This window comes from Lepeophtheirus salmonis, chromosome 14 (assembly GCF_016086655.4).
Source record: "Lepeophtheirus salmonis chromosome 14, UVic_Lsal_1.4, whole genome shotgun sequence".
Lineage (NCBI taxonomy): Eukaryota > Metazoa > Arthropoda > Copepoda > Siphonostomatoida > Caligidae > Lepeophtheirus > Lepeophtheirus salmonis.
The window spans coordinates 6,551,574-6,577,255 of record NC_052144.2 but is presented as its reverse complement, the minus strand read 5'-3'; the positions used below and the strand labels follow the sequence as shown (position 1 = coordinate 6,577,255).

At 34.1% G+C, this 25,682-nt stretch overlaps 4 protein-coding genes across 5 annotated transcripts; 2 read left to right on the top strand and 2 right to left on the bottom strand.

Annotated features, from left to right (window-relative positions):
* Positions 1 to 2,914: 2,914 nt before the first annotated feature.
* On the bottom strand, positions 2,915 to 4,631 carry LOC121129495 (uncharacterized). The gene is made up of 4 exons (XM_071893225.1): positions 3,704 to 4,631; positions 3,467 to 3,646; positions 3,096 to 3,405; positions 2,915 to 3,042 (listed from the first exon to the last, which is right to left on the bottom strand). The coding sequence occupies exons 1-4, from the start codon at positions 4,352 to 4,354 to the stop codon at positions 2,996 to 2,998; spliced, it is 1,188 nt and encodes a 395-aa protein (XP_071749326.1). The 5' UTR covers positions 4,355 to 4,631; the 3' UTR covers positions 2,915 to 2,995.
* Positions 4,514 to 7,267, bottom strand: LOC139904725 (nuclear factor related to kappa-B-binding protein). The gene is made up of 4 exons (XM_071893224.1): positions 6,894 to 7,267; positions 5,462 to 6,835; positions 4,707 to 5,400; positions 4,514 to 4,654 (listed from the first exon to the last, which is right to left on the bottom strand). The coding sequence occupies exons 1-4, from the start codon at positions 6,916 to 6,918 to the stop codon at positions 4,642 to 4,644; spliced, it is 2,106 nt and encodes a 701-aa protein (XP_071749325.1). The 5' UTR covers positions 6,919 to 7,267; the 3' UTR covers positions 4,514 to 4,641.
* Positions 7,268 to 13,361: 6,094 nt separating this feature from the next.
* On the top strand, positions 13,362 to 14,412 carry LOC121129310 (tRNA (adenine(37)-N6)-methyltransferase). The gene is made up of 2 exons (XM_040725018.2): positions 13,362 to 13,674; positions 13,788 to 14,412. Exons 1-2 carry the CDS (start codon positions 13,497 to 13,499, stop codon positions 14,321 to 14,323), a joined length of 714 nt encoding a protein of 237 aa, XP_040580952.1. The 5' UTR covers positions 13,362 to 13,496; the 3' UTR covers positions 14,324 to 14,412.
* Positions 14,413 to 18,974: 4,562 nt separating this feature from the next.
* Positions 18,975 to 23,276, top strand: Pdcd4 (Programmed cell death 4). 2 transcript variants are annotated; one of them, XR_005868294.2, is made up of 7 exons: positions 19,558 to 20,227; positions 20,359 to 21,125; positions 21,184 to 21,387; positions 21,457 to 21,635; positions 22,043 to 22,153; positions 22,443 to 22,738; positions 22,808 to 23,276. XR_005868294.2 is itself a non-coding variant. In XM_040724496.2 (6 exons), the coding sequence occupies exons 2-6, from the start codon at positions 20,399 to 20,401 to the stop codon at positions 22,638 to 22,640; spliced, it is 1,419 nt and encodes a 472-aa protein (XP_040580430.1). In that variant the 5' UTR covers positions 18,975 to 20,227; positions 20,359 to 20,398; the 3' UTR covers positions 22,641 to 23,276. The 2 variants fall into 2 exon arrangements, 1 of the variants encoding a protein (XP_040580430.1); XM_040724496.2 differs by having other exon boundaries at positions 18,975 to 20,227; positions 22,443 to 23,276.
* Positions 23,277 to 25,682: the final 2,406 nt, after the last annotated feature.

Sequence of the window (25,682 nt, the reverse complement as noted above, 5' to 3'; positions counted from 1 at the left end):
CATCAGAGACGCTATCCACTATAGCCTCGGTTTATATCCCAGCCCACAGGTTTTGTTGCGTGCGCACGTAATTAATAAACGGGTTGTAACCCAGTGCCAAATAATATACCATCATAAACGGTATCCACTATAGACACGGTTGATATCCTGGCCCATCTTACGGTCCAACTGGACTAACAAGTGAGTTGTAACCCACCGTTAATTTATGTAATATCATAATATTTGGATTTGGTGGTGGGTTCCAACCCGTTTTTTAGTCGCACTGGCATGCAAGACTACCGGAGTTACAGTGGATGGAGTTTCTGATGATAATAAATGAATTTGTAGTGGGTTAGATGAGTTATTTTGTACATTACTCATTTATTATGCACATTAACGGTATAGTTCAGTTATTATGCACATTAACTAGTTATTTTGCGTATTAACGGATTTCTTACTTTAACTCCAACATAACACATCGGTCAATAAGTCCCGGCCCTAACTACCACATGGCGCTACTAACAAAATATTTCTCGCAAGTACAAACATTCCTAAAGGTTACAGTCAAAATTTTATGACGCTTGGTTTATTATTTATCGAGTTACAGTGGTTTGAGTGGTGCTACTATTGTCATTCTTAAAAACAATGGATTCAAAGCAATTTCGTGTGTTGGTTTATCATTGTTTTTTGTTGGGAAAAAACACAGTTCAAGCCAAAGCTTGGGTTGAAAAATGTTATCCGGACTCTACCCCATCGAAAACAACCATCAAACGATGGTTTGCCGATTTTAAACGTAGTCGAACGGACACCGATTATGCTGAACGCCCTGGTCGGCCAAATGAGGTGGTTATTCCGGAAAACATTGAAAAACCCCTGAAAAACATCAAAGGAAATTGCAAAATGCAGTTGCAAGAGATAGCTGACACTCTAAAGTTATCAAAAGGTAGTGTTTACACCATCATACACGAACGTTTAGGTATGAAAAAGCTGTTTTCCAAATGGGTGCCGCGTTTGTTCAACACAGAGCCAAAGCAACAACGAGAAGATGATTCAAAGAGCTGTTTGGAGATGTTCATGCAAATAAGAAGGAGTTTTTGCATCTTATGTAAATTTACTACATAAAAATATAGGAAACCCGTAGTTCAGTTTGGAAAATTCGTTTATAGAAAGGAAAGATTTATCTTCCATCGTATTCTCCACACACAAAGGAGCTGGCGGTGTCTTTTAGGGAACTGATATCTGAGTCTTCGTAAAGTGGCCAGCTACATGAGAGGCAAAGATACAGAACAGAACAAAAGATTCTAGCTTATCTTAAAACATAATTTCAAAAGTCTTTCCTTGCAATCTTCAAAATGATACTTTACTTTTCAAATTTTTTGATGTTATCTCATAAGATGCAGAAACGGAAAAAGTAATATAAATTTATATACATGAGCGCAAATTGGAGCGATGTTATCCCTTTCCAAAAAAAGAATTTTGAGCGCCACTCACTAATCATTTGGAAACAAGACATTAACAAAACTTCATTTCCCTTGTGTTGATGGTGGATCAAGAAACGTGAAAAACTTATTACTTTTTCACGTAACTTGGAAGACTGGCACATTAACCAATATCTATGTATGTAATATATGTGTAGTGTATTTAGAAACTACAAAGGTTCTTCTTTCCTTCCTTCTTTCCCACCTCTTATTCATATTAGTATTTAATATGTGTAATGTAAAATACTGTTTTAGCTTCTTTCTTAATAGCTGTAACTCTCATTTATTTATCAGAATAGTGTCGAGTAAAAATGATGTATATAATATACTTGTTTATATATAACTCCTTCTAGTCTCATTCCTCCACGCATTCTTCTTGTGTCTCTCGGTCGTCCTGGTATTGAATAGTTTGTGTCTTTCAAACATCGTCAAAACTAAACAATATCCCAATTTATATGTACTTCCAATGGTTAGAGAATAAATAGTAGAAGCATTCACCATTTTAAAATTATTTATTTATTACTATGTTACTAGTTATTTGTGTTTTTTTTTTTTAAGAATGATCATCTTGCCGCAACTTATCTCAGTCATGAGACAAGTTGAGCATTTGTAAATCAATATATTATATAGCTTGAAAATGTTTATGCTAATATGGATTTTAACAAGCTAGACGTCAATATTAGTATATTAATATTTTTTTAAATATGTGAGAAAAAAAATGGGGGAAAAACAAAAATTATGAACACTGTGCGTGATGACTTCCTTAATTTACACCAGTCTTCCCTGCCTATTTGCTTCGAATCAGGCATCAATTCAGTGGCGTGCACAGGAGGTGTGGAGGGGCTGTACCTCGCCTTCCCTAAATTAAGGAATTTTTGCAATTTTTTTTCCAAAAAAATTTAATTTGTGAATTTTTTTTTCAAAAAAATTTCAAGAATCGAGCTCCCCCAAATACATATATATATAATCTTGCGGACACACCTGCAATTTGAGGACATTTATAGTTTTTAAAGTTCTAGTTAAGTAAGTAAAAAATTAATAAAGTAACTATAAATGAACTATTATTTTCAACTTTAGATTTATTTTCCAAAGCTCCTTTTCTTTGATCAAATAATAATCTTTATCATATAGATTTCCCATGTACTACCGTTGTTCGTGTGTATGTGTTTTGACATATTATAGTATAAAAGTATACTTAGTTATAAATAAATATAAGAAAGGGGTGGGGATGAGAGGAATAATATGACAAATCGCGTTATGGCGAGAGAATTATTTTTAAAAATTGTACAGAAACGAAGAAAAGGAAAAACATAATGTACAAAAATAAGCATTACTTTTAAATGCTCTTTTATCACGGAATACTATGTACAACTAAGCAACCTCCTCCGCCTCCTCCTGCTCCTCCTCTCTCTACACTTACTACAGACTACAGTACAGTTGTCAAAGAAAGATAGTAATTACTAATAACAAAAGTAAATAATATATTTAGATTAAATTATTTCTCATAAACATAACAAAAAACATTAGGGAAAGAAATGTTATTTAGAAGTTGAACCGGGATGAATAATATGAGTCAAGACTTTACCTAAAAATAAAAAATGTATATTAGATCTTCAGATTTTTAGAGACATTCCTTACCGTCAGAACTAATACTTGATTGGTGATGCGATTGTACTATTCTTACATTTTGTAAATTTGTGAGTCTCGCGTTTTGTAATGCCTGTTGACTTAGAACAATAGGCTTGCCAGTTGAGGATTGAATAATTAACTGCTGTTGCTGATTGGAACTAATGAAACTACTACCGCCGCTATGGGATAGCTGAACAACCTGCGATTTGGATGAAGAGGATAAAATGTTATGCTGTCCTATTCCTCTCTGGACAGAAAATTGGTTGGAGGACAAGGGAACCTTGACTGTCCGTGATATAGTGTTATTGGATGAAACAACCTAAATAATAACAAAACGATGAATAGGCATTCTTTTAATTCAAAGTTGGGGTTTTAGGTACCTGCTGTTGAGGTAAGGATAGTACTTTGGTATTGCTAGCTAATCGAATAGGTGATGCGCCTTGATTTGAAGCCGATAAAATTCTTACGTTAGGAGGTGCTGATGAGTTTAAAGGTGCTCTCAACTGAACATATCTCACTCCTTGTATAGTTTGTCCTTTTATATTGGGTGAAGATATTACCTATTTAAAAATTACGAATGAGTGGTAATACAAGTACACTACATAAAAAGTTCTTACTTGACTATATCGTTGAGGAGGAGTTTGTCTCAAGACCGGCTGTTGTACAATAACAGAATTTGGTGTCTGATTTTTAATATTTGCTTTGTTCCCCCCAACCATTGCCAATTGTAGACTTGATTTTAAAGCTCCAGAAGATAAAAGTCTTTGAAGCGATGCAGCAGACAATTGAACTGGCTTTCCCTCAGAGTTCTTAACGATAACCCTTTGAACTGTCTGTCGATGACCTGGGTGAGATGAAGGAACACTGATCCTTACCTCACCTACTCCACTCTCATGATGAGAGCTATCAATTTTATTATTAAGGAGAATAGATTGTTGGTGGTGATTACCTATAACCCTGGAGGTTTCAACTTTTTTCATAGGTATTTGAATAGAGGGTTTCTGATAATTATATACAACAGTTTTACCACTATTTAATACACTACTAATGCGATTTCCAGATTGGTCAAGTAATAAGGACTGTGGGTGTTGCTTCAAAGCAGTAGAAGTTGTAGATTTATTACTCGTAATTTGATTGGTAGTTATTCGAGAGGAAGTGTTCTGAACTGGAATACTAAATTGATAGGTTTTCAAGCCATCTGGCGTCATTAATTGAACAGTTTGTTTCTGTTGAGTTGTAACACTATCATGGAGTGAGGTACTAGACATTGATTGATGTATTTGTACTTGTTCCAATCCGTGAGATGTTGGAGGTGGTGAGGGGGGGTAAAGGGACTTGAGGCAAAAGAGCTTGAACAGAATTCATTAGTAAGCTATCTGCTGATAAATCCTTAGACTCTGTGGCCAATGCAACACCCGCTAAAGCATTTTCTAAGATCGATTGAGGAGGTAAAACCGTCTGGGTTTTTGCAGATGTATTTGGAAAAGTCATTTGCTGTTTCCGCGACTTTGGTCTTTTAGGTTTGAGAGCAGACTTTGGTAATGACAATTGTTCATTATATATTTTCACTATAAGAATAAAGTTAGTATAAAAATGAAAGAAAAAAAAAAAAAAACTTACTAAATTCCTCTTCTGTCCTCCCCCTGTGCAAATACGACCATGTTTTTTTTAATGGATTCATATTTAACACAAGGATCCGCTTCACTCTGTAGTCTATCTAAAGCACCAGATACTGCTGACGTGAGAGTTTGAGGATCAGAATTAGGACTTATGTACTGGGAGTCTTTAATTAGCTCAACGATATCAGGCCTCGTTCCCTCACCGTTAGGAAGTCGTGCCACAGCATCTTTAACTAAACAGAGAATCGTAATACAAGGAGGACGATCTATAACTAAAAGAACATGATTTTTAGCTTTAGACGGAAAGCTGCCGACGCCTCTAATTGGTCCCACAGTTGTAGAATAACCGTGAACATGATACGTAAAAGCGTGTCCAGGTTGAGAATAACGATTTTGTTCTTGATAACGATATAATGTTTTTTCATCGTCTGTTGAAGGTCTAACAGTCCAATTGGTCGTAGAGGGATTTGTTTGTTGGAGAGGTAAGTTAGGCCGTTGGATTTGGTTAAATATAGCATCTGGGGGTACACTACCACCACCAGTTGTAATAGCTCTACAAATATCACGTCTTTCAAACCACCATTGTTTAAGAACAACAAGATCGACGTCCGAATCCCTTCCAGAGCCAATCCATTCATAATTGCCAGTCGTTGGATCACAGTCAATGTAAGGACTAAAGTCCTTCGGTTGAGCATCTAGAAGAAAAAAAAACAGAGGTTAACTTGGCAAGGTTATATATTGTTGAGCAACCCATACCTGGAAATGCTCCGGTTAAAAACGCAACAGAAGAAGGAATTTGATCAACCCAGCATTCGGCCCAAGTGAGCCAGTTTGGTGGATTGTCCGTATTACATCTTTGCCAATTTATTACTGCTTCTTCAAGAGATGGGATGGTGATTTTAAAAGCTGGATGGCATAAAAATATATCTCTTAATAGAGAAAAGTAGGATTGTACATAAGGCACCCGGGGAGGTGATATGACGACAACCTCTGGCGGAGGAGGTGTTAAACCAGTATGAGGTGGGAGCTCATCTGGTTTCAGAGGAGTTGTTGGTAATAGCATCTCAGGTGATAAAAGTGTTTCAGAAGAAAGCATTGTGGTAGGAACATTTTGACCTTCTACTTCCATGCCAGGGATATTAGCAACTGCTTCTTCAATAATGGAAACTTCACTTACAGACGATGGCTCAGTCGAATTAAGCGGCTGGGGTGGAGAAGAAAATATCGGATACTCTGATTTTACAGGAGATGTTTTCTTCAAACTCTCCAAGGTTTGAGACGAAAGAAGTGACTCCTTCTTGGGTGGGCGACCTCGTTTAGAAACACGATGAGCCTCAGAATTAGAAATGACTTCCGGGGTTGTTTTGACGGATTCGTTTTTGACAATAGTTTTCCAATAATCAGACTCGAGAAGATTAATTTCTTTTTTCTTGGGCGATTTCACAGGAGGACACCCCTCATCCTCAGATGAGTCACCTCCTTCCCCGACAGCAGAGCGAATTAGTCGCAATTCACGATAATAGCGCTTCGCAACCCTACACTCAATATCAGGACCTGTTTTAATGGACTTTTTCTCCATTTTTAGGACGGAGAATGGAGTAGGAGCATGGACTCCTGTGCGAGATTCTACGAGTTTTTTCCTAGCTGAAAGTATTTCTTGAAGCAAGAGATAACTCCGTTCCTTTTCTTTTTGTGCATCGAGTCTTTTCTTTGTTTTGGAGAGTATTTTATTAATTCGGACTTTATCAGGATGAAATGCCCCATTTGAAAGGTTAGTTTTAAAAGTTTCCAAAGGATTCCCAAAGTGGAAATTCTGGGAATGAAAGAGCATTCCAAGCGTCTTTTCCTTTTCCTCTGCATCATGGAGAGGAAATCCTGGAAGGAAGGTTTTAAGGTGCTCTTGGGTTTCAAGAGTCAGGCCATTCCACGTTTCGGAACTGAGAACTGAGTCCAAAATCCCTTTGTTGTCTCGTAAGAGGCCGGAAGGAAGCTCCAGAAACTCTGTCCCCAGTTTCACTTCCTCATAGGAGATCCTGTCATCTTCTTCTTCCTCCTCCTCCTCCTCCTCCTCCTCTTCTTCCTCTACATCCTCTTCGTCCTCCTCTTCTTCTTCGTCCTCGTCTTCCTCCTCTGAAATTAGGTGAGCAGTCATTAAGTACTCATTCAATCTATTAATAACAACACAAACCTCGATCATCCAGACTGCTATCCATGATGCTCCCCCCTTCCAAGTCTATGGCAAGACTCCGGCTCAGATCCAGCTTAGTCCTCACTCTTCCTCAATTCTTCTTTGAGTCGGACTTTGCTCCTTGAGTCGTCACTTCACACTTTAGGCTGTCTCACTTTTATTAGGATGCGTATAAATTCTGGACGAATAGTTAATAGTCCACTTCCAAGACTTTACAATTACTCATTAGTATTGCATAGTGCTATTATAAGTTAGTTACTCATAACTTATATTAGGTAAATAATATTTGATATTTCTATTATTTATTAATTAATATTATGAATGTCGATTTATTAATTGTTTCTCCTTCTCCTCCTTTAGCTGCTAACAGGAGTAATTTAATTCAAGCTCTCTCTCTCTCCTTGTCTTTCTTTCCCTCCCTCTCTCTCTCTTTCTCTCTCTCCTTCATCAATATAGCTTTTCTAGCTACTCTATTTTATCAAACTTGTATTTGTTTACAATTATTACTGTTTATTATTACGTAGATTGATTCCTCTCGGCTGGGAAAGGGAAGCTTACAACTTCATTATAATTAACAAAACCTTTGGACGCGTGTAGGAATAACTTTCAATTCTATTATTCAGCAGTCAATAAATGGAGGGAAGTGTGAGAATCCAAGTTTTGGAACTACGTGGGAAGATATGTCATTCTTCCTCATTCTCTCTTACGGATCCGCATCCATAGAGGAATATCAAATTGACACTTCCTCTTATACTCTCTTCAATGTCATAAGGGATCTCGACTCTTAAGGCGAGATCTTCACTCTGTGTATCTCATCTCCTTGAATGGAAAGATCGTTCATTGTGCGGGTGTCCCTTCATATCAAGGTCTAGTGATAGTGCTACTGACTTCTGATCTCATTAATCGGTGTCTCTATAAATTAATTCCTCCTGATATTATACGGAATCCTCGTATACTTCTACATATAAGAACTATGGAGTTCCATAAAACGACAGAATAATCCAACGACCCAGAGGGAAGAGAGAGGTTCTCATCCTCCATCCACAACTACTTCCTTGAAATTCTTGAAAGTCAACTCTGCTTCGTCTCCTACTCTAAGAAAACTATTTTTATTAATAGGAGTCCTTCATTGTCCTTAATAAACATAACGTAGAAACCACTCATCTATATCGCATTTATATCAATTCCATTTATATGTTGAACTTTGTGATATACGGTCTATACGGATAATTATATTACCTGGACACTTCAAGCTTATATCTGATTTCTTTATTACAACTGAGTCACTTTTGTCATTGGAAAATAATTCTAGACTTGTGAATATAATGTGCTTCTCTTTTCTTGATATTTTGGTCTGCAATGCATATTCTATTCTGTTATTACTTATAAATCATTATTTGGAACTGTTAAGTGATTATCTGGTCTGAAAAAATATTAGAGGCCTCTTAACTTCTATAGATTTCCATTCAAATATCTTAATATCATTGCAATTCCGAGACGTTTTGAGTCAAGAATCCTTTTTTAAACAACTAAATTGTTATTCACCTTATAGGAATATTACTCTAGCGAAGAACTAGGATCTCCATGCAAACAAATTGATTACAGCTATTACAAACTATTCCAACCAATATGAAAGCGGGCATGTTTTAGAATATTTGATTCCCCCGATTATTATCCAAATATTTACTAAAATATATATATATCTCTCTCTGGAGATAATCGTAAAAATCAAAAGGCAATTCAAGGCATCTTCTTTTGTTCTATTAGCAAGATAATTACAATAAATTCTATATTCAAGATAAATGACAAATTAAGACCTTATTGTAAGTTTATGTTTTTTACATGAACATTTCATGTTCAATACATAATATTCGCTTATTCTTTATAGTATTGATGTCTTTGCTTTACTGATGGTTTTTTATTATAAAAATATACCTACCATGAATGTAATGGTAGGTATATCCCCTATTTAAAGAAAATTAAATAATACACAAATCATTTAGATGGAGTTGTTTAATGTTACAAAGAAACTAATAGGAGTCTACCGTATTATATTCGTAAACTTAGATATATCTACGTTTTCTTTTTTCTTCCTTTTTCATGGCTATAGTATGAAAATAAGACGCAAGTCCCCCTTTATATAGTCCTGGGATATAAAAGGTCTTTATTAGATCCCAGTCCCAGGATACGTTGATGAGTGATGTTCCAATGAGTCTTAATACCCTCTAGAGGAGCACAGCCCCAAATAACGCAACCTTTTATTGTAAAAACATCATTTTTGATGATAAATTTCATTTGGTAAACTCATATGAATTTTGTACAATAACAAGTCTATAATATTTGTCGTAATTGTAATTTTATATCAACATCGGGTGGTATTTAAAGTAACTTTTCCATTTTGGGATAATATTTGAAATCCCAAAAATTTGTTCTTAAGCAAAAAATAATAGATCGACTATATGTATACAATTCAAAATTAAAGTAGATTTATGTTAAAGGGTTTTCTAACGTAAATATTGAAAAAAATATTAAATTAATTAAACTGATGAATTTGTCCTTCAAAAATAAAGTATGAACTTTGTGTTTGTACAAGATCGTTATCTAATGAGTTTAATTCAAATAATTAATTTAAAAGAAATATTATTCCTCGATTGATCTTTCAATACTAATGTGATTAATTCAGAAAGTCGGTAGAGTCGAAAATATTTTCACAAGGGCTCAAATGGATTTGGAGTCGCATAATTCAAATGGTTGGATTCAAAGCCAAAATTAAAAAATATTATTCCAAACTATAAATTAAGAATAATTGATTCTTAGATGTTTGTAGTTTTAATGAAATTGTTTATTATTTTAGAAACTGAGAATTTAAATTTAATTTCTAGAGTACAATTATAATAGTTACTTGAGGTTGAATTTATAATATTTAGAGATCCTGACGACGAATCTGCAGGCAGTTTAATATTTGCAACTCTAAATTATAGATAAATATATATATCGATATAGTCTGTATAAAATTTTATATCCCTTTCTGTTTGGCAACAAGCATATCAATACATAATCATCGTTTTGAATTGATTACATTATTATTCAAAAACCAGTGGTGGATATAATATTTCTTATTATTTGATTGAAACTTTTAACTTAATAGATAATCTTCTACAAACACGATCTGAAGTTGACATTCTATTTTTAAGGTCGAATTCATTAGTTTAGTTTTTTTCAAAGTTTCTTTTAGATTATCCACTTTAATTTTGTGTTGTATACATTATGTCAATCCATCTTTTCTTGCTGAAAAACAATTTTTTAGGATTTCAAATATTCTCCCAAAATAGAATTGTTACTTTAAGTACCACGTGATGTTGATATAAATCTACAACTACGACAAATATTATAGTCTTATACCTAATTGTATAAAATTCATATGAGTTTACCATGAGAAATTTATCATCAATAATGATGTTTTTCACTATAAGTTGCTTTATTTGGGGTTGTGCTCCTCCAGATAGTATTAGAACTCATTGGATGTTCATCATTGTAATTTTACTTCCTAGCCATAATTATGTGATTAACTAATATGGTATGATGTTGATCCCTTGACTAATACTGAATAGTATCGAGTTTACTCATTCATTAAGTTATTATAAAATTATAGCAATATTCATTCATCAATCATAGTCTAATGTTTAAGTAACGGTTTATTAATGCATAGTTAATTAATACAGGAGAAGTCCAAAAACATGTTTGGTTTGAAGAGTAAAACTAATCAAATTTCGTAAAAATTCCTTTTTCTAAGAAATTAAACTGTGAAAATCTCCATTTTACTTCAATAATTCAGTAAATGAGAGGGGATTGTACTGGTTTATGTAAAGATTTTATAACTCCTGAGTTATGGCCGATTTGGATATTACGAATAAATTATGTACTACTTACTAGGATTGCTTGAGACTCGCTAGTTTTTGTCCCTAGCTGCTCTTTCTTTCTCTCCTTGCCTCCGCTGTATTTTCTAGTCACTGAACCTCTTCGCTCATTCATTGATCAGCTGATTCGCAATTTGATGATTGCTCGAGTAGTTAACGGAGTAAGGAAATACTTCATAACAGTGAGTCTTCCTACAGTTAGCTTCTCTTTAATCTACTTGGATTGGAGCAGAACACAGAAGTGGGAAAATGAAATTAAATCCTCGAGCAATAGGGAAGCCGCGAGCCCCAACGTCAGGATCTAAAGTAGCTGCGGTTGTAATCTCGGTTGTTGTAGGCGCTACGGGAATAGCTTGCGACAGAGCAGAAGTAGGTCGTATGACTCATTTTCGAGATAGAAGTGCACTTTTTGGATCCGACCATGTAGCTGGAGCTCCTCCTTCCTGGGGAAAGGCTAACTACGCCTTCAAATTCAATGAAGATGATCGTTTCTTTCGATTCTTCAAATAAAAAATATAAACTGTCGCTTATGTAATCGAATTCATTGTAGTCTGTGCGTAAATTAAAATGCTAAATAAAATGTACTATTACTTACATGTCATATTATTATTTTAATTTTTTAGATATGTGTGTTTTTTAGTAAGTAATAAATAAGACAATTTATAGTTAAGTCGAAATTAATTTAGAATTTAATAAGGAAGGAATTTATATATATTGAAATATTTCAGATTGGTTCCATGACAAATTTTTATGGTGAAACAGAATTGATTAACGTTTGGCTTATATACCTTGGTATCAGTGAGGGTAGTCCTACTTAGAAGGAAAATGTCGGATCTGTATCTAAATATATATCTTTATATATTTTCATTCATTTTTTTAAATTTTCATTTCATTCTTAATTTAGATACTTAAAAAATTAACTTCTCGCCAGTAAGGTGAGCATAGTGATAAATAAGAATATATAGTTTTCATAGGATATAACGAAGACGAATTTTTATAAGACGAATTTAAAAAAAGTATGTGAACCTGACATTTCCTGATAGTGTCACTAAATTTAACAAGGCCATAGGACTAATCTCTGATAGGTTGATTTCATGAATGCAATAACTGAAGTCTATAGAGGGATAGTTAAATGTAGGAAAGGGTAAGGGCCTATATTGAAGTGGTCAGTAGTGATTCTGCTGTTCAAGCCTGGAGGATAATGGAAGCTAAAACTAATTCATATCTGCCTTACTTATAATTTATCTGTCATACGCAGTCTCTTATCTATTTTTGAGAGGAGTAGCTAGCGAAAACTTGAGAGGCAACAATATCCCTCGCCTTATTAGGTATATTTCACAGTTAAGACGTTGCAAAGGTCAAATGTGTGTGGTAAAGGCGAAATTTGAGTGTACCTGATACAATATTGGGCTACACCCACATTGCTTCTATAATCAAAAGCACTAAATCAGCACTCAATTAGTTCATATATATTTCATAGTTAGTTACATTATCATATAACTCATTTAATACCCAATAAACATCAGTAAATATCGATGTTTTTTCGTCGAATTCTTCTATTTTTAAGTTTTATAATTTTTTGATACCATTTCCTTGTATATTTATTTCTCTATGATCACAGCTTACTAAATGTGTGATTACGAAACAAGATTTTGCAAGTGCAATAATGTTTATGTCAGCTGAAAGAATTTAATAAATTTTGCTAATGCTAGAGAAAGGCCTAAAGTAAACCGGATCATACCAGTAGTTTACCGGAGATATCCGAAAATTTACAAGAGTTAACTTAGAAAAAAAAATTTAAAAAGACGATTTTGAATTTGTTAGAGGTATTTAAACAAAAAATAATTTACACAGCCCAGTTCATGAAAAATAATTAATTGAAAAAATATAAATTTGGAGAGTAATTCGCGATGGAAGAAATTTGAAAAAAAGAAAAATAACCTCTGATTGTGGCGTCTAGTAGGTTTGTAATTATGCATTATTAATTATGATATTAGTTATTATTATTCATTACAAATCATGAAGTTGATATTGAAATCGTATTGGATCACTTAAAAAAATACAAAATCAAACTAAAACCCATGAAATGCATATTTATTAAATATATCTATTTTATATATAAAACATTGAATATTTTTCTATAGTATTATATATAGCTATGATATTCTTTATGAATGATAAATAAGTTATAATAATCTAAAGAAGAATGACGTTTTTTATCATAAAATGAAAATATATATCAAGTATAGAACAAGATATAGAATTAACCTTTTACATAAATTTTATTAATCGTACTTTAATTTTGTGATTATCTTAAGCGTAAAAAATGATTGAACAATAATTAATGTCCCAAATTAGAATAATTCCAGAGATTTCAGAATTTAGATCACTAAGAGAAAAACTAAAATCATTTTTGGATTCTGCACTCAAAGATAAATTAAATTATTGGCTTTAATTCATATGTACAAAATTCGTATTCTTCAGTGTTATTTAATATATTATATGGCTCCCCTGAAATTTAAGTAAATACTTTGTTTATTTACATTTTTTGTACCTATATGAGATTTGAAGTATGAAAATTGAAAACAAATCTTAATCTATTACTATTAGTATCTTCAATCTAACTTGGGATAAATTAATTATTTATAAATTATAATAAGTAATTCCATACAGTCTTTTTCGAAAAATGAACTTTAATCCAATAGGATATATACGGACTGTTTATACGAACAAAAATGGAACACCAAGACAAGGAAACATCTGTCAGGAATCCCATGGAACGTTAGAGGTGAATTTGGGGGATAATAATGCCCAATACGCACTTGAAAACTTACATGAGTTTTCTCATGTATGGATTATCTTTGGTATATTTTTTAGTCATTTAGTTTATTTATATATTCAATTAATTATTGAATGGATTCCAAATAAAGATAGTTATTTTTTTTGTACAAACATATTTCTCAATCATAATTCATAGTGTTTCATAAAAACGGAAAAGCCTTCACCAAGACCAAGGTAACTCCTCCACGTCTATCCTCCCGAGTTGGTGTCTTCTCTACACGTTCTCCTCATCGCCCTAATCCCATAGGTCTCTCTCTTGTTCGCCTTGAGTCTATTGAACATAATATGATGTATTTATCCGGTATTGACCTGTTGGATGGAACACCCGTATTAGATGTCAAACCCTATGTCCCATCTTATGACTCTCCTTCTACATTGGAAGGATCAAAACAAGAGACTATTAAGTTCCCTGATTGGATCAAGAAAACTTCTTCTTTAACGTGCAGTTTTACTTCAAAAGCACTCTCTGATTTGAAAAAAATAGATAAAGAGGATCTGGTCAATCCCATTACTTCTATCTTAGAAGCAGATCCTCGTTCATGCTATAGAAAAGACAAGTGCTCCGATAAACTTTATTTCTTCTCACATGATGGAGTACATTTGACTGCGTGGTTTGATGATGAAGACAATATGGTTCAAATTTTAAAAGCAAAAATAGATGATCAAATTTGAAATATATTATATAAATATGTTGTTATTTTTGTTAAATACTAACACTCCGTACAGAAATTTATAATAATACTTTAACTGTTACTTTTTAATTATTAACGATTATTGATTCATCGTCATATACAATCTATTTTTCTAATGTTTACCCCATATATTAGGTTTGGGAATAAGTAATTTCGATTTTTTTTACGCCTTTTTTTTAAAAGTACAATATCTTGTGGATTATTAGTCATATTGGATCATACGATAAGGTGTTGGAAAGGTGTGAGTGTATATTATAAATGCTTATAGACAGTATTGCGCTTGCTTGGTTCAGTTGTGAATTATAGTGCGTCAAGTTTGGAGGTCTTAACGGAAGAAATTCATCATATTTTACATTTTTACTACCTGAAAGAGAAAAACGATCCATCTTTGAAGCGGATTGTGACTGGCAATGAGAAATGGATCACTTTCGTCAATGTCAAGCAACAGAGATCGTGGTCAAAAGCCAACGCGTTCCCTCATCGCCTAATCCCAAACCAGGATCGACTGCCAGGAAGGTGTTGTTGTCTGTTTGGTGGGATTGGCAGGGAAATATCTACTATGAGCGCTCCCCTATGATCAAACACTCAATTCTGCCCTCTATTGTTAACAACTCGACCGTTCGAAGCTAGCCACCGAACAGAAACAGCCAGCATTGGAGCCATAGGAGAGAGACCCCTCTGTGGGTCTCATTATGGACTTTCCTAATGATTTTCAGCACTACTGAGGATGTATGACTGGTCCGGAAACTGGATTGCGCATATAAAATTATTTTGAATCTTGATGCTTGCGATTTCATCCTGTGTTACACCTTCCTGCTCCTGAATAATCGAGAATTCCTCCAAATCCACCACGTTGATTAGAATATTGTTTAGTCTGGAAAGGAAATCTGCTCGAATATTATCTTTACCACTTATGTGATGCAATTTTGCTCCATATTCAGAAATTTCTGCAAAATAATGATAAACTTTGTTTGACCTAGTTAAATTCTTAGATTTAATAGCGTCGACTGGGTCCGATGGTCCGTAGACACAGTAATCATACGTCCTTCTATGAAAAATCTAAAATGTCAAAGTGCCTCTCTAAGCCCAAAGAGCTCCCTCTCGAAGGATGAATATCGAGTCTGCGTTGTATTTAAAGCCTTACTAAAGAATCCTAATGGGAGGAAATTGCCTCGATCATCTTGCTGTTGTGAAGATCTTATGTTTGACACCATGACGAAGCTCAGAACTGAACTCCTCCTCGGACTGAGGAGTAGGAAATTCGAAACATAATTATTTACGATATTAAAGGGCTATTCTATTGTTCTTAACACTTCGTTACGTCGTAACATCCTACATTCTATATCGACAGACAATCTGAAATAGCCTAGGAAATCGGCACCAATAACACCGTATTCTTTGTTTTCCACAACAAAAACCCATTTAACCCGGTTAACAGGCTTAAATTTGATCCATAATTTCCTCAAACCATATGTTTCCACGAGAGCTCCGTCGGTAGTAACTAGCTTTAGAGGTGCTCGATCAATATAGCTGGATTGGTATGTTTTTGGAACTATGGACTTCTGAAATCCAGTATCGATGAGAAACTGTTTTTCATTACTACAGACAAATAAAAGATTATTAAGCATGAACCTGAGTCTATACTTGATGCCCTGCAGATTTTTAACTTCGAGTTGGACACTCGACGACTGATCCGTTTTTTTAACTAATAAATTCTGGACAAATCTGAGACGTTTCGCGCTTAGTCTCTTTTTTAACCTATTTCCAATAGTAAAAGCATTCCATCTGTTTACTAGTAGGTGGAAACGAAGAACCAGAAGGGCTCTCGATAGAACTAAGGATACTCAGGTTTCTCTGATGCAGTCCCATTATATTTGACAATCCTTATGAAGACCGAAAAATTATTATCAGCAAACAGCACGTACAATCCAGCTCGTTGGCCCTCCGGAAGACAATTACGATGATTTTTTTGATGATTCCCCCATAGATGTTGGAAAGATAACTCCTCAAAAGGCTCACGATTTCGCTGAGAGGATGATTTTGAGGCACTTCGATCAGCTAAAAAAGTATCTCGAGTGTTTTCTAAAGGTGGTCAAATATTTAAAGATAGATGACAGAGTTTAAAAGATGAAAATTTTGAAAAATACCATTGTGAATGAATCAAATATTTAATATTTAAAGCATTGTATTAATCATTCTATGGATTTGATTTTATTTTCAAGTTTTGTAAAGCAATGAGCGCGCTCCCACTCAATGAACAATGAGCGGTCCTCATTTTTTTCGCTCGTATTTGGACTTGAAACTCTTTATGTATGTTACAAAAAAATAATTATATTCAATTTTTTCCCTTTTAAACCTATTTTATCCAATAGATAATGGCAAAAAAGACATTTTTATACCAAAATCATGTCTCTAGCTTCAATATTAAGGAAGTTATGACCAATTTATATCGGAATTTTACGCCATTTTTTCGTGGTGTTAAATCTGTTAATTTTATAACCTACACCAAAATCTGTGATATAATAAAATATGATATTTCAATAAAACAACACAACTTTCTTAAACATAAAGAGAATTGTATGAAATTTTCATGAATTACAGAGTACAGTACTGTATAAAATATTCTAGCTTTTCTTGAGACATAACTTTGACCGTCTTTTCTTGTAATCTTTAAAATTATTCTTTAACTTTCAAATTTTTCGATGTTTTCGCTCGTTATTCAAAACAATTAGTGTGCTCCCGCTCTCGCTCAAGAATTTTGAGCGGCGGTTACTAATGCTTTACTAATCTTTTTATTTACACTCACAATATTCACATCCCTCGGCAGGGGTGTCTGCAGGGGTGGGCTGGAGGAGCTGTAGATCAAACAATCAGCTATGACCAGAAAGGAAGAAGACAAGAAATTAAACAAGGACTTTTGCTAGAATTACTCCGATGTTGATCCTCAATTCTATCTGAGTCTAACATAGGACTTACAATAATAACTCTGCAACTAACCCTCAGGGTCACGCTCCGTCTTTTACGAGCACATACGAATGTTTAATCGTTTTGAATCTATATTTTGAAAAGGATGTTCAATACTCATGAATTAAATAATAATCACAACTGCTAAGGAAAAGAAAATTAATTCTTCAGATTTGCAATTCCAAAAAAAAAAAAAGTGGAGCATCCGCTATAACAAAACTTAAAATACGAGATAACCCGTTGTCAAATTTATTTTTTGGGTTGAAAATATTATTTTGGCTATCAAACCAAATCCGGTATTTTCCCGATTACACACAAAACATGTTGAAAAAGGCCAGAAATGTAAAAGAATGTAATATAAGCATTGGATTCTTAGAAACTGTTAATTTTAGAGAACATTTCAAAACAAGTTCTGAAGGTCTCCTTGAAAGACCTTAATTTTTTATTTTTTTTTGAAACACTAATCGTGCAAGCGATTACAATTTCATGAATAAATGTCACGATAATTAGGGAAACGGAACGTTAAAATCGCATTTAGCATTAGCTAAAAAAAAATGCAACCGATTAGGAAAACTGGCAATGGGCTATAACTAAGGATGCCATTTTTGTAATAAAAAAAACTAAATTTAGAAATTATGAAAGAAAAAACAGCTACAGCAGCTGTGCTCTTTCTTCTTTTTTGTTTATTATTTAATATGTCGTCATAATGTGAACTTCTCCCTCTGACTTAAGCAGTTTTGTCTATTTTTGATGTAAATTATTTTTAAAATGTATAATAAAATACGTATGAATTTAAATATAATTACAATATTTTTCATGCCCAAAAGCTACCACCTTCTCCTCGTGCTCTTACAGAAATTCAATTTCTACTTATCAGTAAAGAGGAGATGTATGTAAAGAAAAAACTAAGTTTAGTGATTAGAAAAGGAAAAACGGTTGAAGTGTATGCTTCTTCTTCTTTTTTATCCATTATTTAATAAGTCGTAAAAGAATAATCCTCCCCTATTTTTGGTGTAAATTCTTTTTAAAATGCATAATAAAAAAAATATGGGTATATTAGTTGAAATATAATTACAATATTTTATCTGCAGTGATACTATTTTAAATCTAGAAGATTCCTCTCTTTATTGCAGTAATTCATTTTCTCCCTCCAAAATCATAAAACAGGCAGCTGATATTTACAAGGGTGGTCTTAATTCAGGTGTACCCAATGTCTCACTCCCTTCTTTTCTGCCACTCTTACAAAAAAAAAACACCTCTCTAATTTTCATTAGTTTTGTAACATACCAGAGGATGGTGACGCCATCTTGCGTTTATTATTAGTTTGTATTTTTATTTGTTTATTACGTACAAATTTGTAGATTAACGCCATCTTGCGGATATTGAAGGCTTTTCTTTCGATTCCTCATACCCTATTGACTATTGTCATCCATCAGTAGCTCCTATCCAAATATTTCCAGTTTCAAGAATGGATATATCTAATAATGTCGTTCTAGAGTTTTTCCTTGCTAGTACGTAATATAGTGAGTCGTAAAATAAAATGGAAGTGTAGGACCATTCCCTCAAGTAATAATGTAAATACTTTGGCTTTCCTATTTGACAGCCTTTTTCTTTCCCGTATGGGGAGGCCCCTTTTAAGCTTAGTAACTTTGAAATGACTCTCACACACTATATTTAGTAGACTCTTCATTGATAGGGGCCAAAAAAGAGAGGTTGAATGCATGTGAATGATTAAATCAAATGTAGAGATCCGAGCCAGAAGTTGAACCAAGGGGAGTTGAAGGCTCACTTCACTTTTACTTTCATTCAAAAAGAAATAAATAAGAAATCCAATGCTTTTATGATTCATTTCATTCGACCCAGTTATTTTTTGAATGGAAGACATAGACTCAATAGATCTCAATTAGGCTCATTCGTGTTTGTGACTCAAATAAAACATTGAAATCTAACCAATTCATTAAGATTTGTTGTCAATTTGAGAAATGGAGAGTTCCTTCATCACTGTCTTATTATAAATAGGGAATACAGCTAACAAGTACAGAGATGACGTTTAAAATCGACGCCAAAGTTAAGTAAGTCAACGGTTAAGGACAAAAACAAAACAACAACAGTTGCTAAGTCGTAGTGTATGCACTATGTATTTCTAATGCAACCTCTCTGGCTTTTGAATGCATCTGGTATTTTTGTGTTCATCTCATGGACTTTTTTCACACGAATACATATTTTATTTATTTGCTTGATCAATCCAACAATATTAACAGTAAGATGTGAAGAAATCCCTTTCCTCCAAAACGAAATCAAAAGGAATTTCTTTGCATGAGACGTACTAGAAGAGTCCAAAGCATGTATCTTTGAGTTCAATAGTAATATACCACTACTACTATTACAAGGGACGCCATCTTTTTCCTCCATACATACACATACGTACATAAGTAACGCAAGTACATTATATTATATTTTATTATTAAAGAACAACGAAGAAAGAGAATTTGCGTCGTTATTTATTATTGAAAAGGAGAGCCGGTAAAGCGGTGGATTCAGTTAGATGCAGGAGATAATATGCTGCTGCTATGCAAAGATGGCAGAAAAAGCTGAAAGGAAATTCTTTGTTAAAAAAAGGCGTGCGCAGATTATTTTACCTACGAGTTGCGTTCTCTGCTTCTATTTATCTTTCTTTTTCTGGTTTTTATTTTTGTTAATATGAATTTTCTACGACGTAGAAGATGAACGCAAATTGGGTAATAATCGGATAGAAGAACTCAGTGTAGACGGAATAGTTAGAGAGAAACGGTCGTTGCAGACACTTTTTACTTCTTCACTTGAAAAGATCCCAAGAATTCTTCTGGAGTTATTGTAGAATTGGATCATCATTGAGAATAAAATTATAGGTGTGAAGTCAGAGGTGGATTAATCATCAAAGGTACTTGTCATGATTTGTTTTCGACATATTGGATATTATCCTCTGTTTGACTGTTACTAAGGGGATTGAGGGATTGGGGCTACATGTTTACTAAGAGTGGAGTGTCTGTAATGTATTGATTTATTTTGTAGAGAGGAGTTTGCTGCGTAAGTTGATCGGATCCGATTGAGGATGGCGAGACTCTTGGAGGGAAATGCAATCCTCAAGGAGTTGAATGACGATCTTGAATTGGCCGGTGGCGGCGCTGTGTTGGCGAATCTGAACGAGGAAGAAGAAGAAGAATGTGGGATTGAAGGCGTCTTTTGTCCTCTGAGCAAAGAGGACCTGAAGGTGATTCGCGATAACGCTGCATTGCATGCCAAATCCGGACGACGCAGCAAACGACCCTCTCGAGGTGTGTCCATCTGTGAAGAAGGAAAATTTGGGTCCTCACTCCTGCCTTTGGTCATGTCCACTCGATTCAACAAAAACCAAAGAAGATCTCGAGGTGGAATGGGTCGTGGCTTACCTAAAAAGGGGGGAGGCGGAGGAAAGGGAACTTGGGGTAAATTAGGCTGTGAGTTGGAGCTTCCCTGGGTTGATCGGAATGACCCCAACTATGAATCCGATCCAGAAGATACTCCAACTAAATTCCATGCACTTGTTCCTGAAATGGGGGAAGAGGATATGCAAAAATTGGTGGAGCCTCTTATTCTGGAATACTTTGAAAATTCGGATGCTGGAGAGGTGATCTACACTCTTCAGGAGATGCTTCTAAATATACGTGATCACCGCTCTATGATAGTATCCATTACTGTGGAACTGGCTATGGAACATAAATCCTCGCACAGGGAGTTAGCCAGTGTTCTTCTCTCTGATCTATATCAAAAAGTTATTTCTCAAAGGGATATTGGAACGGGTTAGTATTTACTTTATTTTTCATATAATCATTTCATCATCCTTTTTTCTTCATTTAGGCTATGATTACTTACTCAAACAATTGCCCGACCTGGTGTTTGACAATCCTGATGCAACGGATGTTTTGGGTAATTTTATAGCCAGGTCCATCGCGGACGATTGCATTCCACCCAAGTTTCTCAAGTCTTATAAGAGCTGTACAATCAACGATTATGCGGTTAAAGCAATTGAAAGAGCAGATGCACTTCTGAACATGAAGCACGGTGGGTTCTGTTTCATATATATATTTCTTTTTTTTTTGAGTCTGGTAATAATTTAGAATAAATTTACAGGTCTAGTCCGTTTGGACAACATTTGGGGTACTGGAGGAGGGGTTCGTCCAGTGAAGTACCTTGTCAAACAAATTATAATGCTTCTAAAAGAATACATAAGCTCAGAGGATATACATGAAGCAACTCAGTGTCTTCAGGATCTGGAAGTGCCTCATTTTCACCATGAATTGGTCTATGAAGTAAGTTCTCCTTACGACGCTTTGTGCGTCTTAGGAAATTTCTCTTTCATATAAGTGCCTTCATTTTGTTGCTATATTGAATGTTGAGTTAAAGCGTGCTCCATTTTTACATGTCCACTCGTGTAGTATCACTTTTGTCATGCATATATGTATGTATTCGAGGGAGATTAATGTACTTTAGTTACTCGGTTAATGCATTAGCTGTTGAAGGTGCCCAAACTTTCTCTTTCTTGCGTTGTGATTGCACTTAGCTATGTGTTAGTATTCTTATTATCTAACCAAGCACATGGCAACTCACAATTATACTCAGTATGGGGGGGTGCGATGCAACTTATTCTAAAATAAGGCTTTTTTTTAAAGTTTTGACGAAAAATTTGTTTAATTATGTTTATTAATAACTATTCTAGGCAACTGTAATGGTCATTGAGTCCATGAACGTGCACACTGAAGAAGCCATTTGTAAATTGCTCCAATCTCTATTCAGAAGCTTCATTGTTACTATTGATCAAATAAGAAATGTGAGTATTGAATATATTTTTTTCCTTCATCACTCCTTTGTGCTAATTGTGATTATGTAATGAGTGGCTGGAGAACTTCACAACCTCCACGTTTTAACTTGATAGCGTGCCCATTTTTTTCTCCTCTCATATACCGTACACTAAATCACTCTCTTAAACCCTTTCCTCACTTCATTCTTAAATGATTGAATGAAAACTATTAATGTAAATACTGATTAATTAATCGTATTATTAGGAGCCTTATTCCAATATGAACACTAAATTTATGTTGTTTTTCTCCATTCTTTAGGGATTTGAGCGTGTATTTGATATCATGCCAGACATAGCAATTGATGTTCCAACAGCTTATACAGTTCTGGAGCGTTTTTGTGATCGCTGCAGAAAGGCAGGATTTGTCACAGATGAGCTCAATCGTAAGATGCCGTCCAGAGGACGCAAACGTTTTGTCTCTGAGGGAGATGGTGGCCGATTCAAGGAATACTGGTAAATGAAGTCGTCAGATTTTTGTGTACATGATGACAATTCGTGGACCGAAGAAATATGAATTCTATAAATGAAGAACCTCTACATACATTTTTATTGAATGTAATTGATAAAATGCAAATTATATTTGATGCTATTAAAAGATATTTATTTTCCATCTATATGTTACAGTATTGATTAAATTATTATTGTTTGGTATGATGCGCTTTTTTAAGAAGGAGAGTTAAAGAAGAACTACTACCACTACTACTAATCCTCATTGCCTTCATGATACCTTTAAAATCTCATTAATACAAATAATATGATGAATCCCCCAAAAATATATATTCATAAACCTGCTATTTATAATTCGTACATATATATATTATTTTTTTTGACGAATTTCTGTTTTGTTAAATTTTTATTTATTTTTGAATTAATCTTCCCGGTACTAAAAGTGATACAATATAGCACTAGCTGGTGACCTGCTTCGTGTTCTGTGGTTTCTTATTTTTACATTTACTCTTTATTTAACATTTTCAAAGCATATTTAATAAATATACGGCGAGAGTGCTACACGTCCTTAATACGAGAATAATTTATACTAATTTTTTGCTCTATGTGATCATATAGATATAATAATAAAAACCGTTAAATAATATCCCTTTTTTTACCACATTAATTTACGTCCAAATACGATTACGTTGTTGACCTAGGTCGTAGAAATAAATCTTTCTTTGCCTGAATTATTTTGAATCGTATCTGATCAAAGAATGAATGAGGTACTGCTGGGAATTGTGATATCTTTTGGTGAACTGACTCAGTTCACTAAAAAGATTCGTACACAGAATCAGTTGTAAGAACTCCCCCCTCCAATAAAAATAATGTTCTACCATTTTTCGCAATGATTCAAACATATATTTAAAAAACCTGTATTGAATCAACATAGCAAATTTTTTAAAGATTAAATTGTAACAGAAAAATATAAGATGAATTTAACATCTTTAACTTGTCCTCTAGTCAACCCTTTTTTTTAATGTAAGGGTTCAGTTTTGTTAATAAATTATCATTAGTTAAGATCACCTAACCACACGTGGGCCAGGGTGTATTTTTGGACATTACAAGAGGGCATTGATGCTTAAGGAAGCGGGGCGCGGAAATTTTAACTGCCTTAGCGCCCGGAGATTCAATTATACAAACCCGTGGGCCGGGGTGAATTAAAGAACTATAGAAGATGTCCTTGATGCTTAGAAAGACAATGATGGTGGAGTTTAAACTACCTTGGGGCTTATTACTTCACTATCACAACTCGTGGGCCGGGGTATATTTTAGGATATAACAAGAGAGGTCCTTCCCAACCAACACATAACGTAATATTAACGTTAGAATATGATTGAATAAAGGTTGATTAAAACTTTACCAGAAATTAATGTTACATTTACGTTGACTCATGGTTATAAATATAGCGAAGAGATTTGTTATTTTGATAACCATGGGACAACTTAATAATAACTTAGACCGATCATACTTAAGTTATTATGACTTTATTTCACGGTGATGAAAATAACAAACCAGCTAAGTTATTATAACTTTGTATCGTGATTGTTAAAGTATCGAACCCAAAATCGATGATGTGACATAACGAACGATTACACAAGTATATACTCCTCAATTGTGCATTTGCTAAAAACTATTGTATCTTGCTCATTTTTTTGTGTAGTATCAAAATCTGGCATCTATTTTTTTGATTTGAGTAGCCAATTTGGAGAAAATTGTAACTATATAAATTTCGAAATTTGTCCTCTTTTTATATGATTACATCTGCTTGGGTGAAAGATAGGGGAAAAATTATTCAAATGACTTTTTTTTACACTAATTCCGGAAAAAAAACTGTAAGTTTTTAATCACGCCGTTAATTAAAATCAAGAATATTCCTAGAAAAGGGCGGAAAATGTTTATGAAATGATCATAATGAAGGATTCATTCGTCTTTGACAATTATCAAAGTTATTTTTTTGCAGATTTTAGTAATAGTAAATAATATTTAATTCTAATAATTATCAAAATAAACTTCAATCATCGTTATCGGTTTAATGAACTTCTGCACCCAACCCGGGTTGTAAGTTTATAAATATATATGTTTGTGTGTCTGCAGGATTGCTTAAACGGGTTAAACTTCTTTCCAGGCAAACATGCTGTTTCCTAAATATATATTTTTTGATTAAAACACACAGACAAATAGACGAACGAATGTATTTGGTACACAAAAATACTACGGGTGCTCCTACTACCTAACTCCTTTACTATTTATTTGTGGCTTTAAAGCTATTCTTGAGCTGTATCCTTTTCATCTATAATTCAAAATTCAGAAAGACTAGAGATATCTGGAAATGAAATTAAAATGGAGCAACCTTTTTTTCAACAAGAGATTACCTAGGGTTATTCATTCGGCTTGCTTTTTTTTATACACCTCTTATTTCCCTCAGTATTAGGCTCTTTGTTGTTTGAATGGTTAGTGTCGATGTTATTCAAAAAAAAAAAAAATTCTTCAACCATATTTATAACCTAAAATTATTATTTTAAGTTATTTTTTTTACGAATTTTCCAGCAATGAGCCAGGAGCGGTTAGCCAGACAAGTCTACAGCAAGAAGTGGAAGAGGGGCCGTCAAGAGATGGAATCTGTGCGAAATGGATTGAGAGAAGAATTGCTACAAGAAAACAATGTACCCCACGGCTTGAACTGACACAACAAGAACCAATCAGAATTTGGAACTCTAACCATGAGGACTCCTTTTTGTTATTGTCAGATACTGAGCCTAAGAATAAGATAACAATGGGGTGCGAGCAAACTAATATAAAATTTATACCGCTAGATGACGCGTCATACTTGGGCCTTGTTCATATTGTTGAAATAAAGAAAAACTACGCTTAATGGGATTTATATAGGCAGTGATTACTAATGCTGCTCAACAGAAAAAATGTCACAAAATCGAAATAGTAGAATTTGATCCCCTAATTCTAAATATAGTGTCTTGGTTTTACTCTATTATCTTCAGGGCCTTCAGAA

What these genes read in the sequence shown, in the direction of transcription:
- LOC121129495 (XM_071893225.1), bottom strand. Translation starts at nt 4,354, where the DNA reads ATGTCTAGTACCTCACTCCATGATAGTGTTACAACTCAACAGAAACAA. An exon ending in CTCCTCAACGATATAGTCAA is followed by an intron (nt 3,647 to 3,703) that starts GTAAGAACTTTT and finishes ATTTTTAAATAG; the next exon opens with GTAATATCTTCACCCAATAT. An exon ending in ATCAAGTATTAGTTCTGACG is followed by an intron (nt 3,043 to 3,095) that starts GTAAGGAATGTC and finishes TTTTATTTTTAG; the next exon opens with GTAAAGTCTTGACTCATATT.
- LOC139904725 (XM_071893224.1), bottom strand. Translation starts at nt 6,918, where the DNA reads ATGGATAGCAGTCTGGATGATCGAG. An exon ending in TAGCAGTCTGGATGATCGAG is followed by an intron (nt 6,836 to 6,893) that starts GTTTGTGTTGTT and finishes ACCTAATTTCAG; the next exon opens with AGGAGGAAGACGAGGACGAA. An exon ending in TTTAACCGGAGCATTTCCAG is followed by an intron (nt 5,401 to 5,461) that starts GTATGGGTTGCT and finishes TTTTTCTTCTAG; the next exon opens with ATGCTCAACCGAAGGACTTT.
- LOC121129310 (XM_040725018.2), top strand. Translation starts at nt 13,497, where the DNA reads ATGAACTTTAATCCAATAGGATATATACGGACTGTTTATACGAACAAA. An exon ending in TCATGTATGGATTATCTTTG is followed by an intron (nt 13,675 to 13,787) that starts GTATATTTTTTA and finishes CATAATTCATAG; the next exon opens with TGTTTCATAAAAACGGAAAA.
- Pdcd4 (XM_040724496.2), top strand. Translation starts at nt 20,399, where the DNA reads ATGGCGAGACTCTTGGAGGGAAATGCAATCCTCAAGGAGTTGAATGAC. An exon ending in TCAAAGGGATATTGGAACGG is followed by an intron (nt 21,126 to 21,183) that starts GTTAGTATTTAC and finishes TTCTTCATTTAG; the next exon opens with GCTATGATTACTTACTCAAA. An exon ending in ACCATGAATTGGTCTATGAA is followed by an intron (nt 21,636 to 22,042) that starts GTAAGTTCTCCT and finishes TAACTATTCTAG; the next exon opens with GCAACTGTAATGGTCATTGA.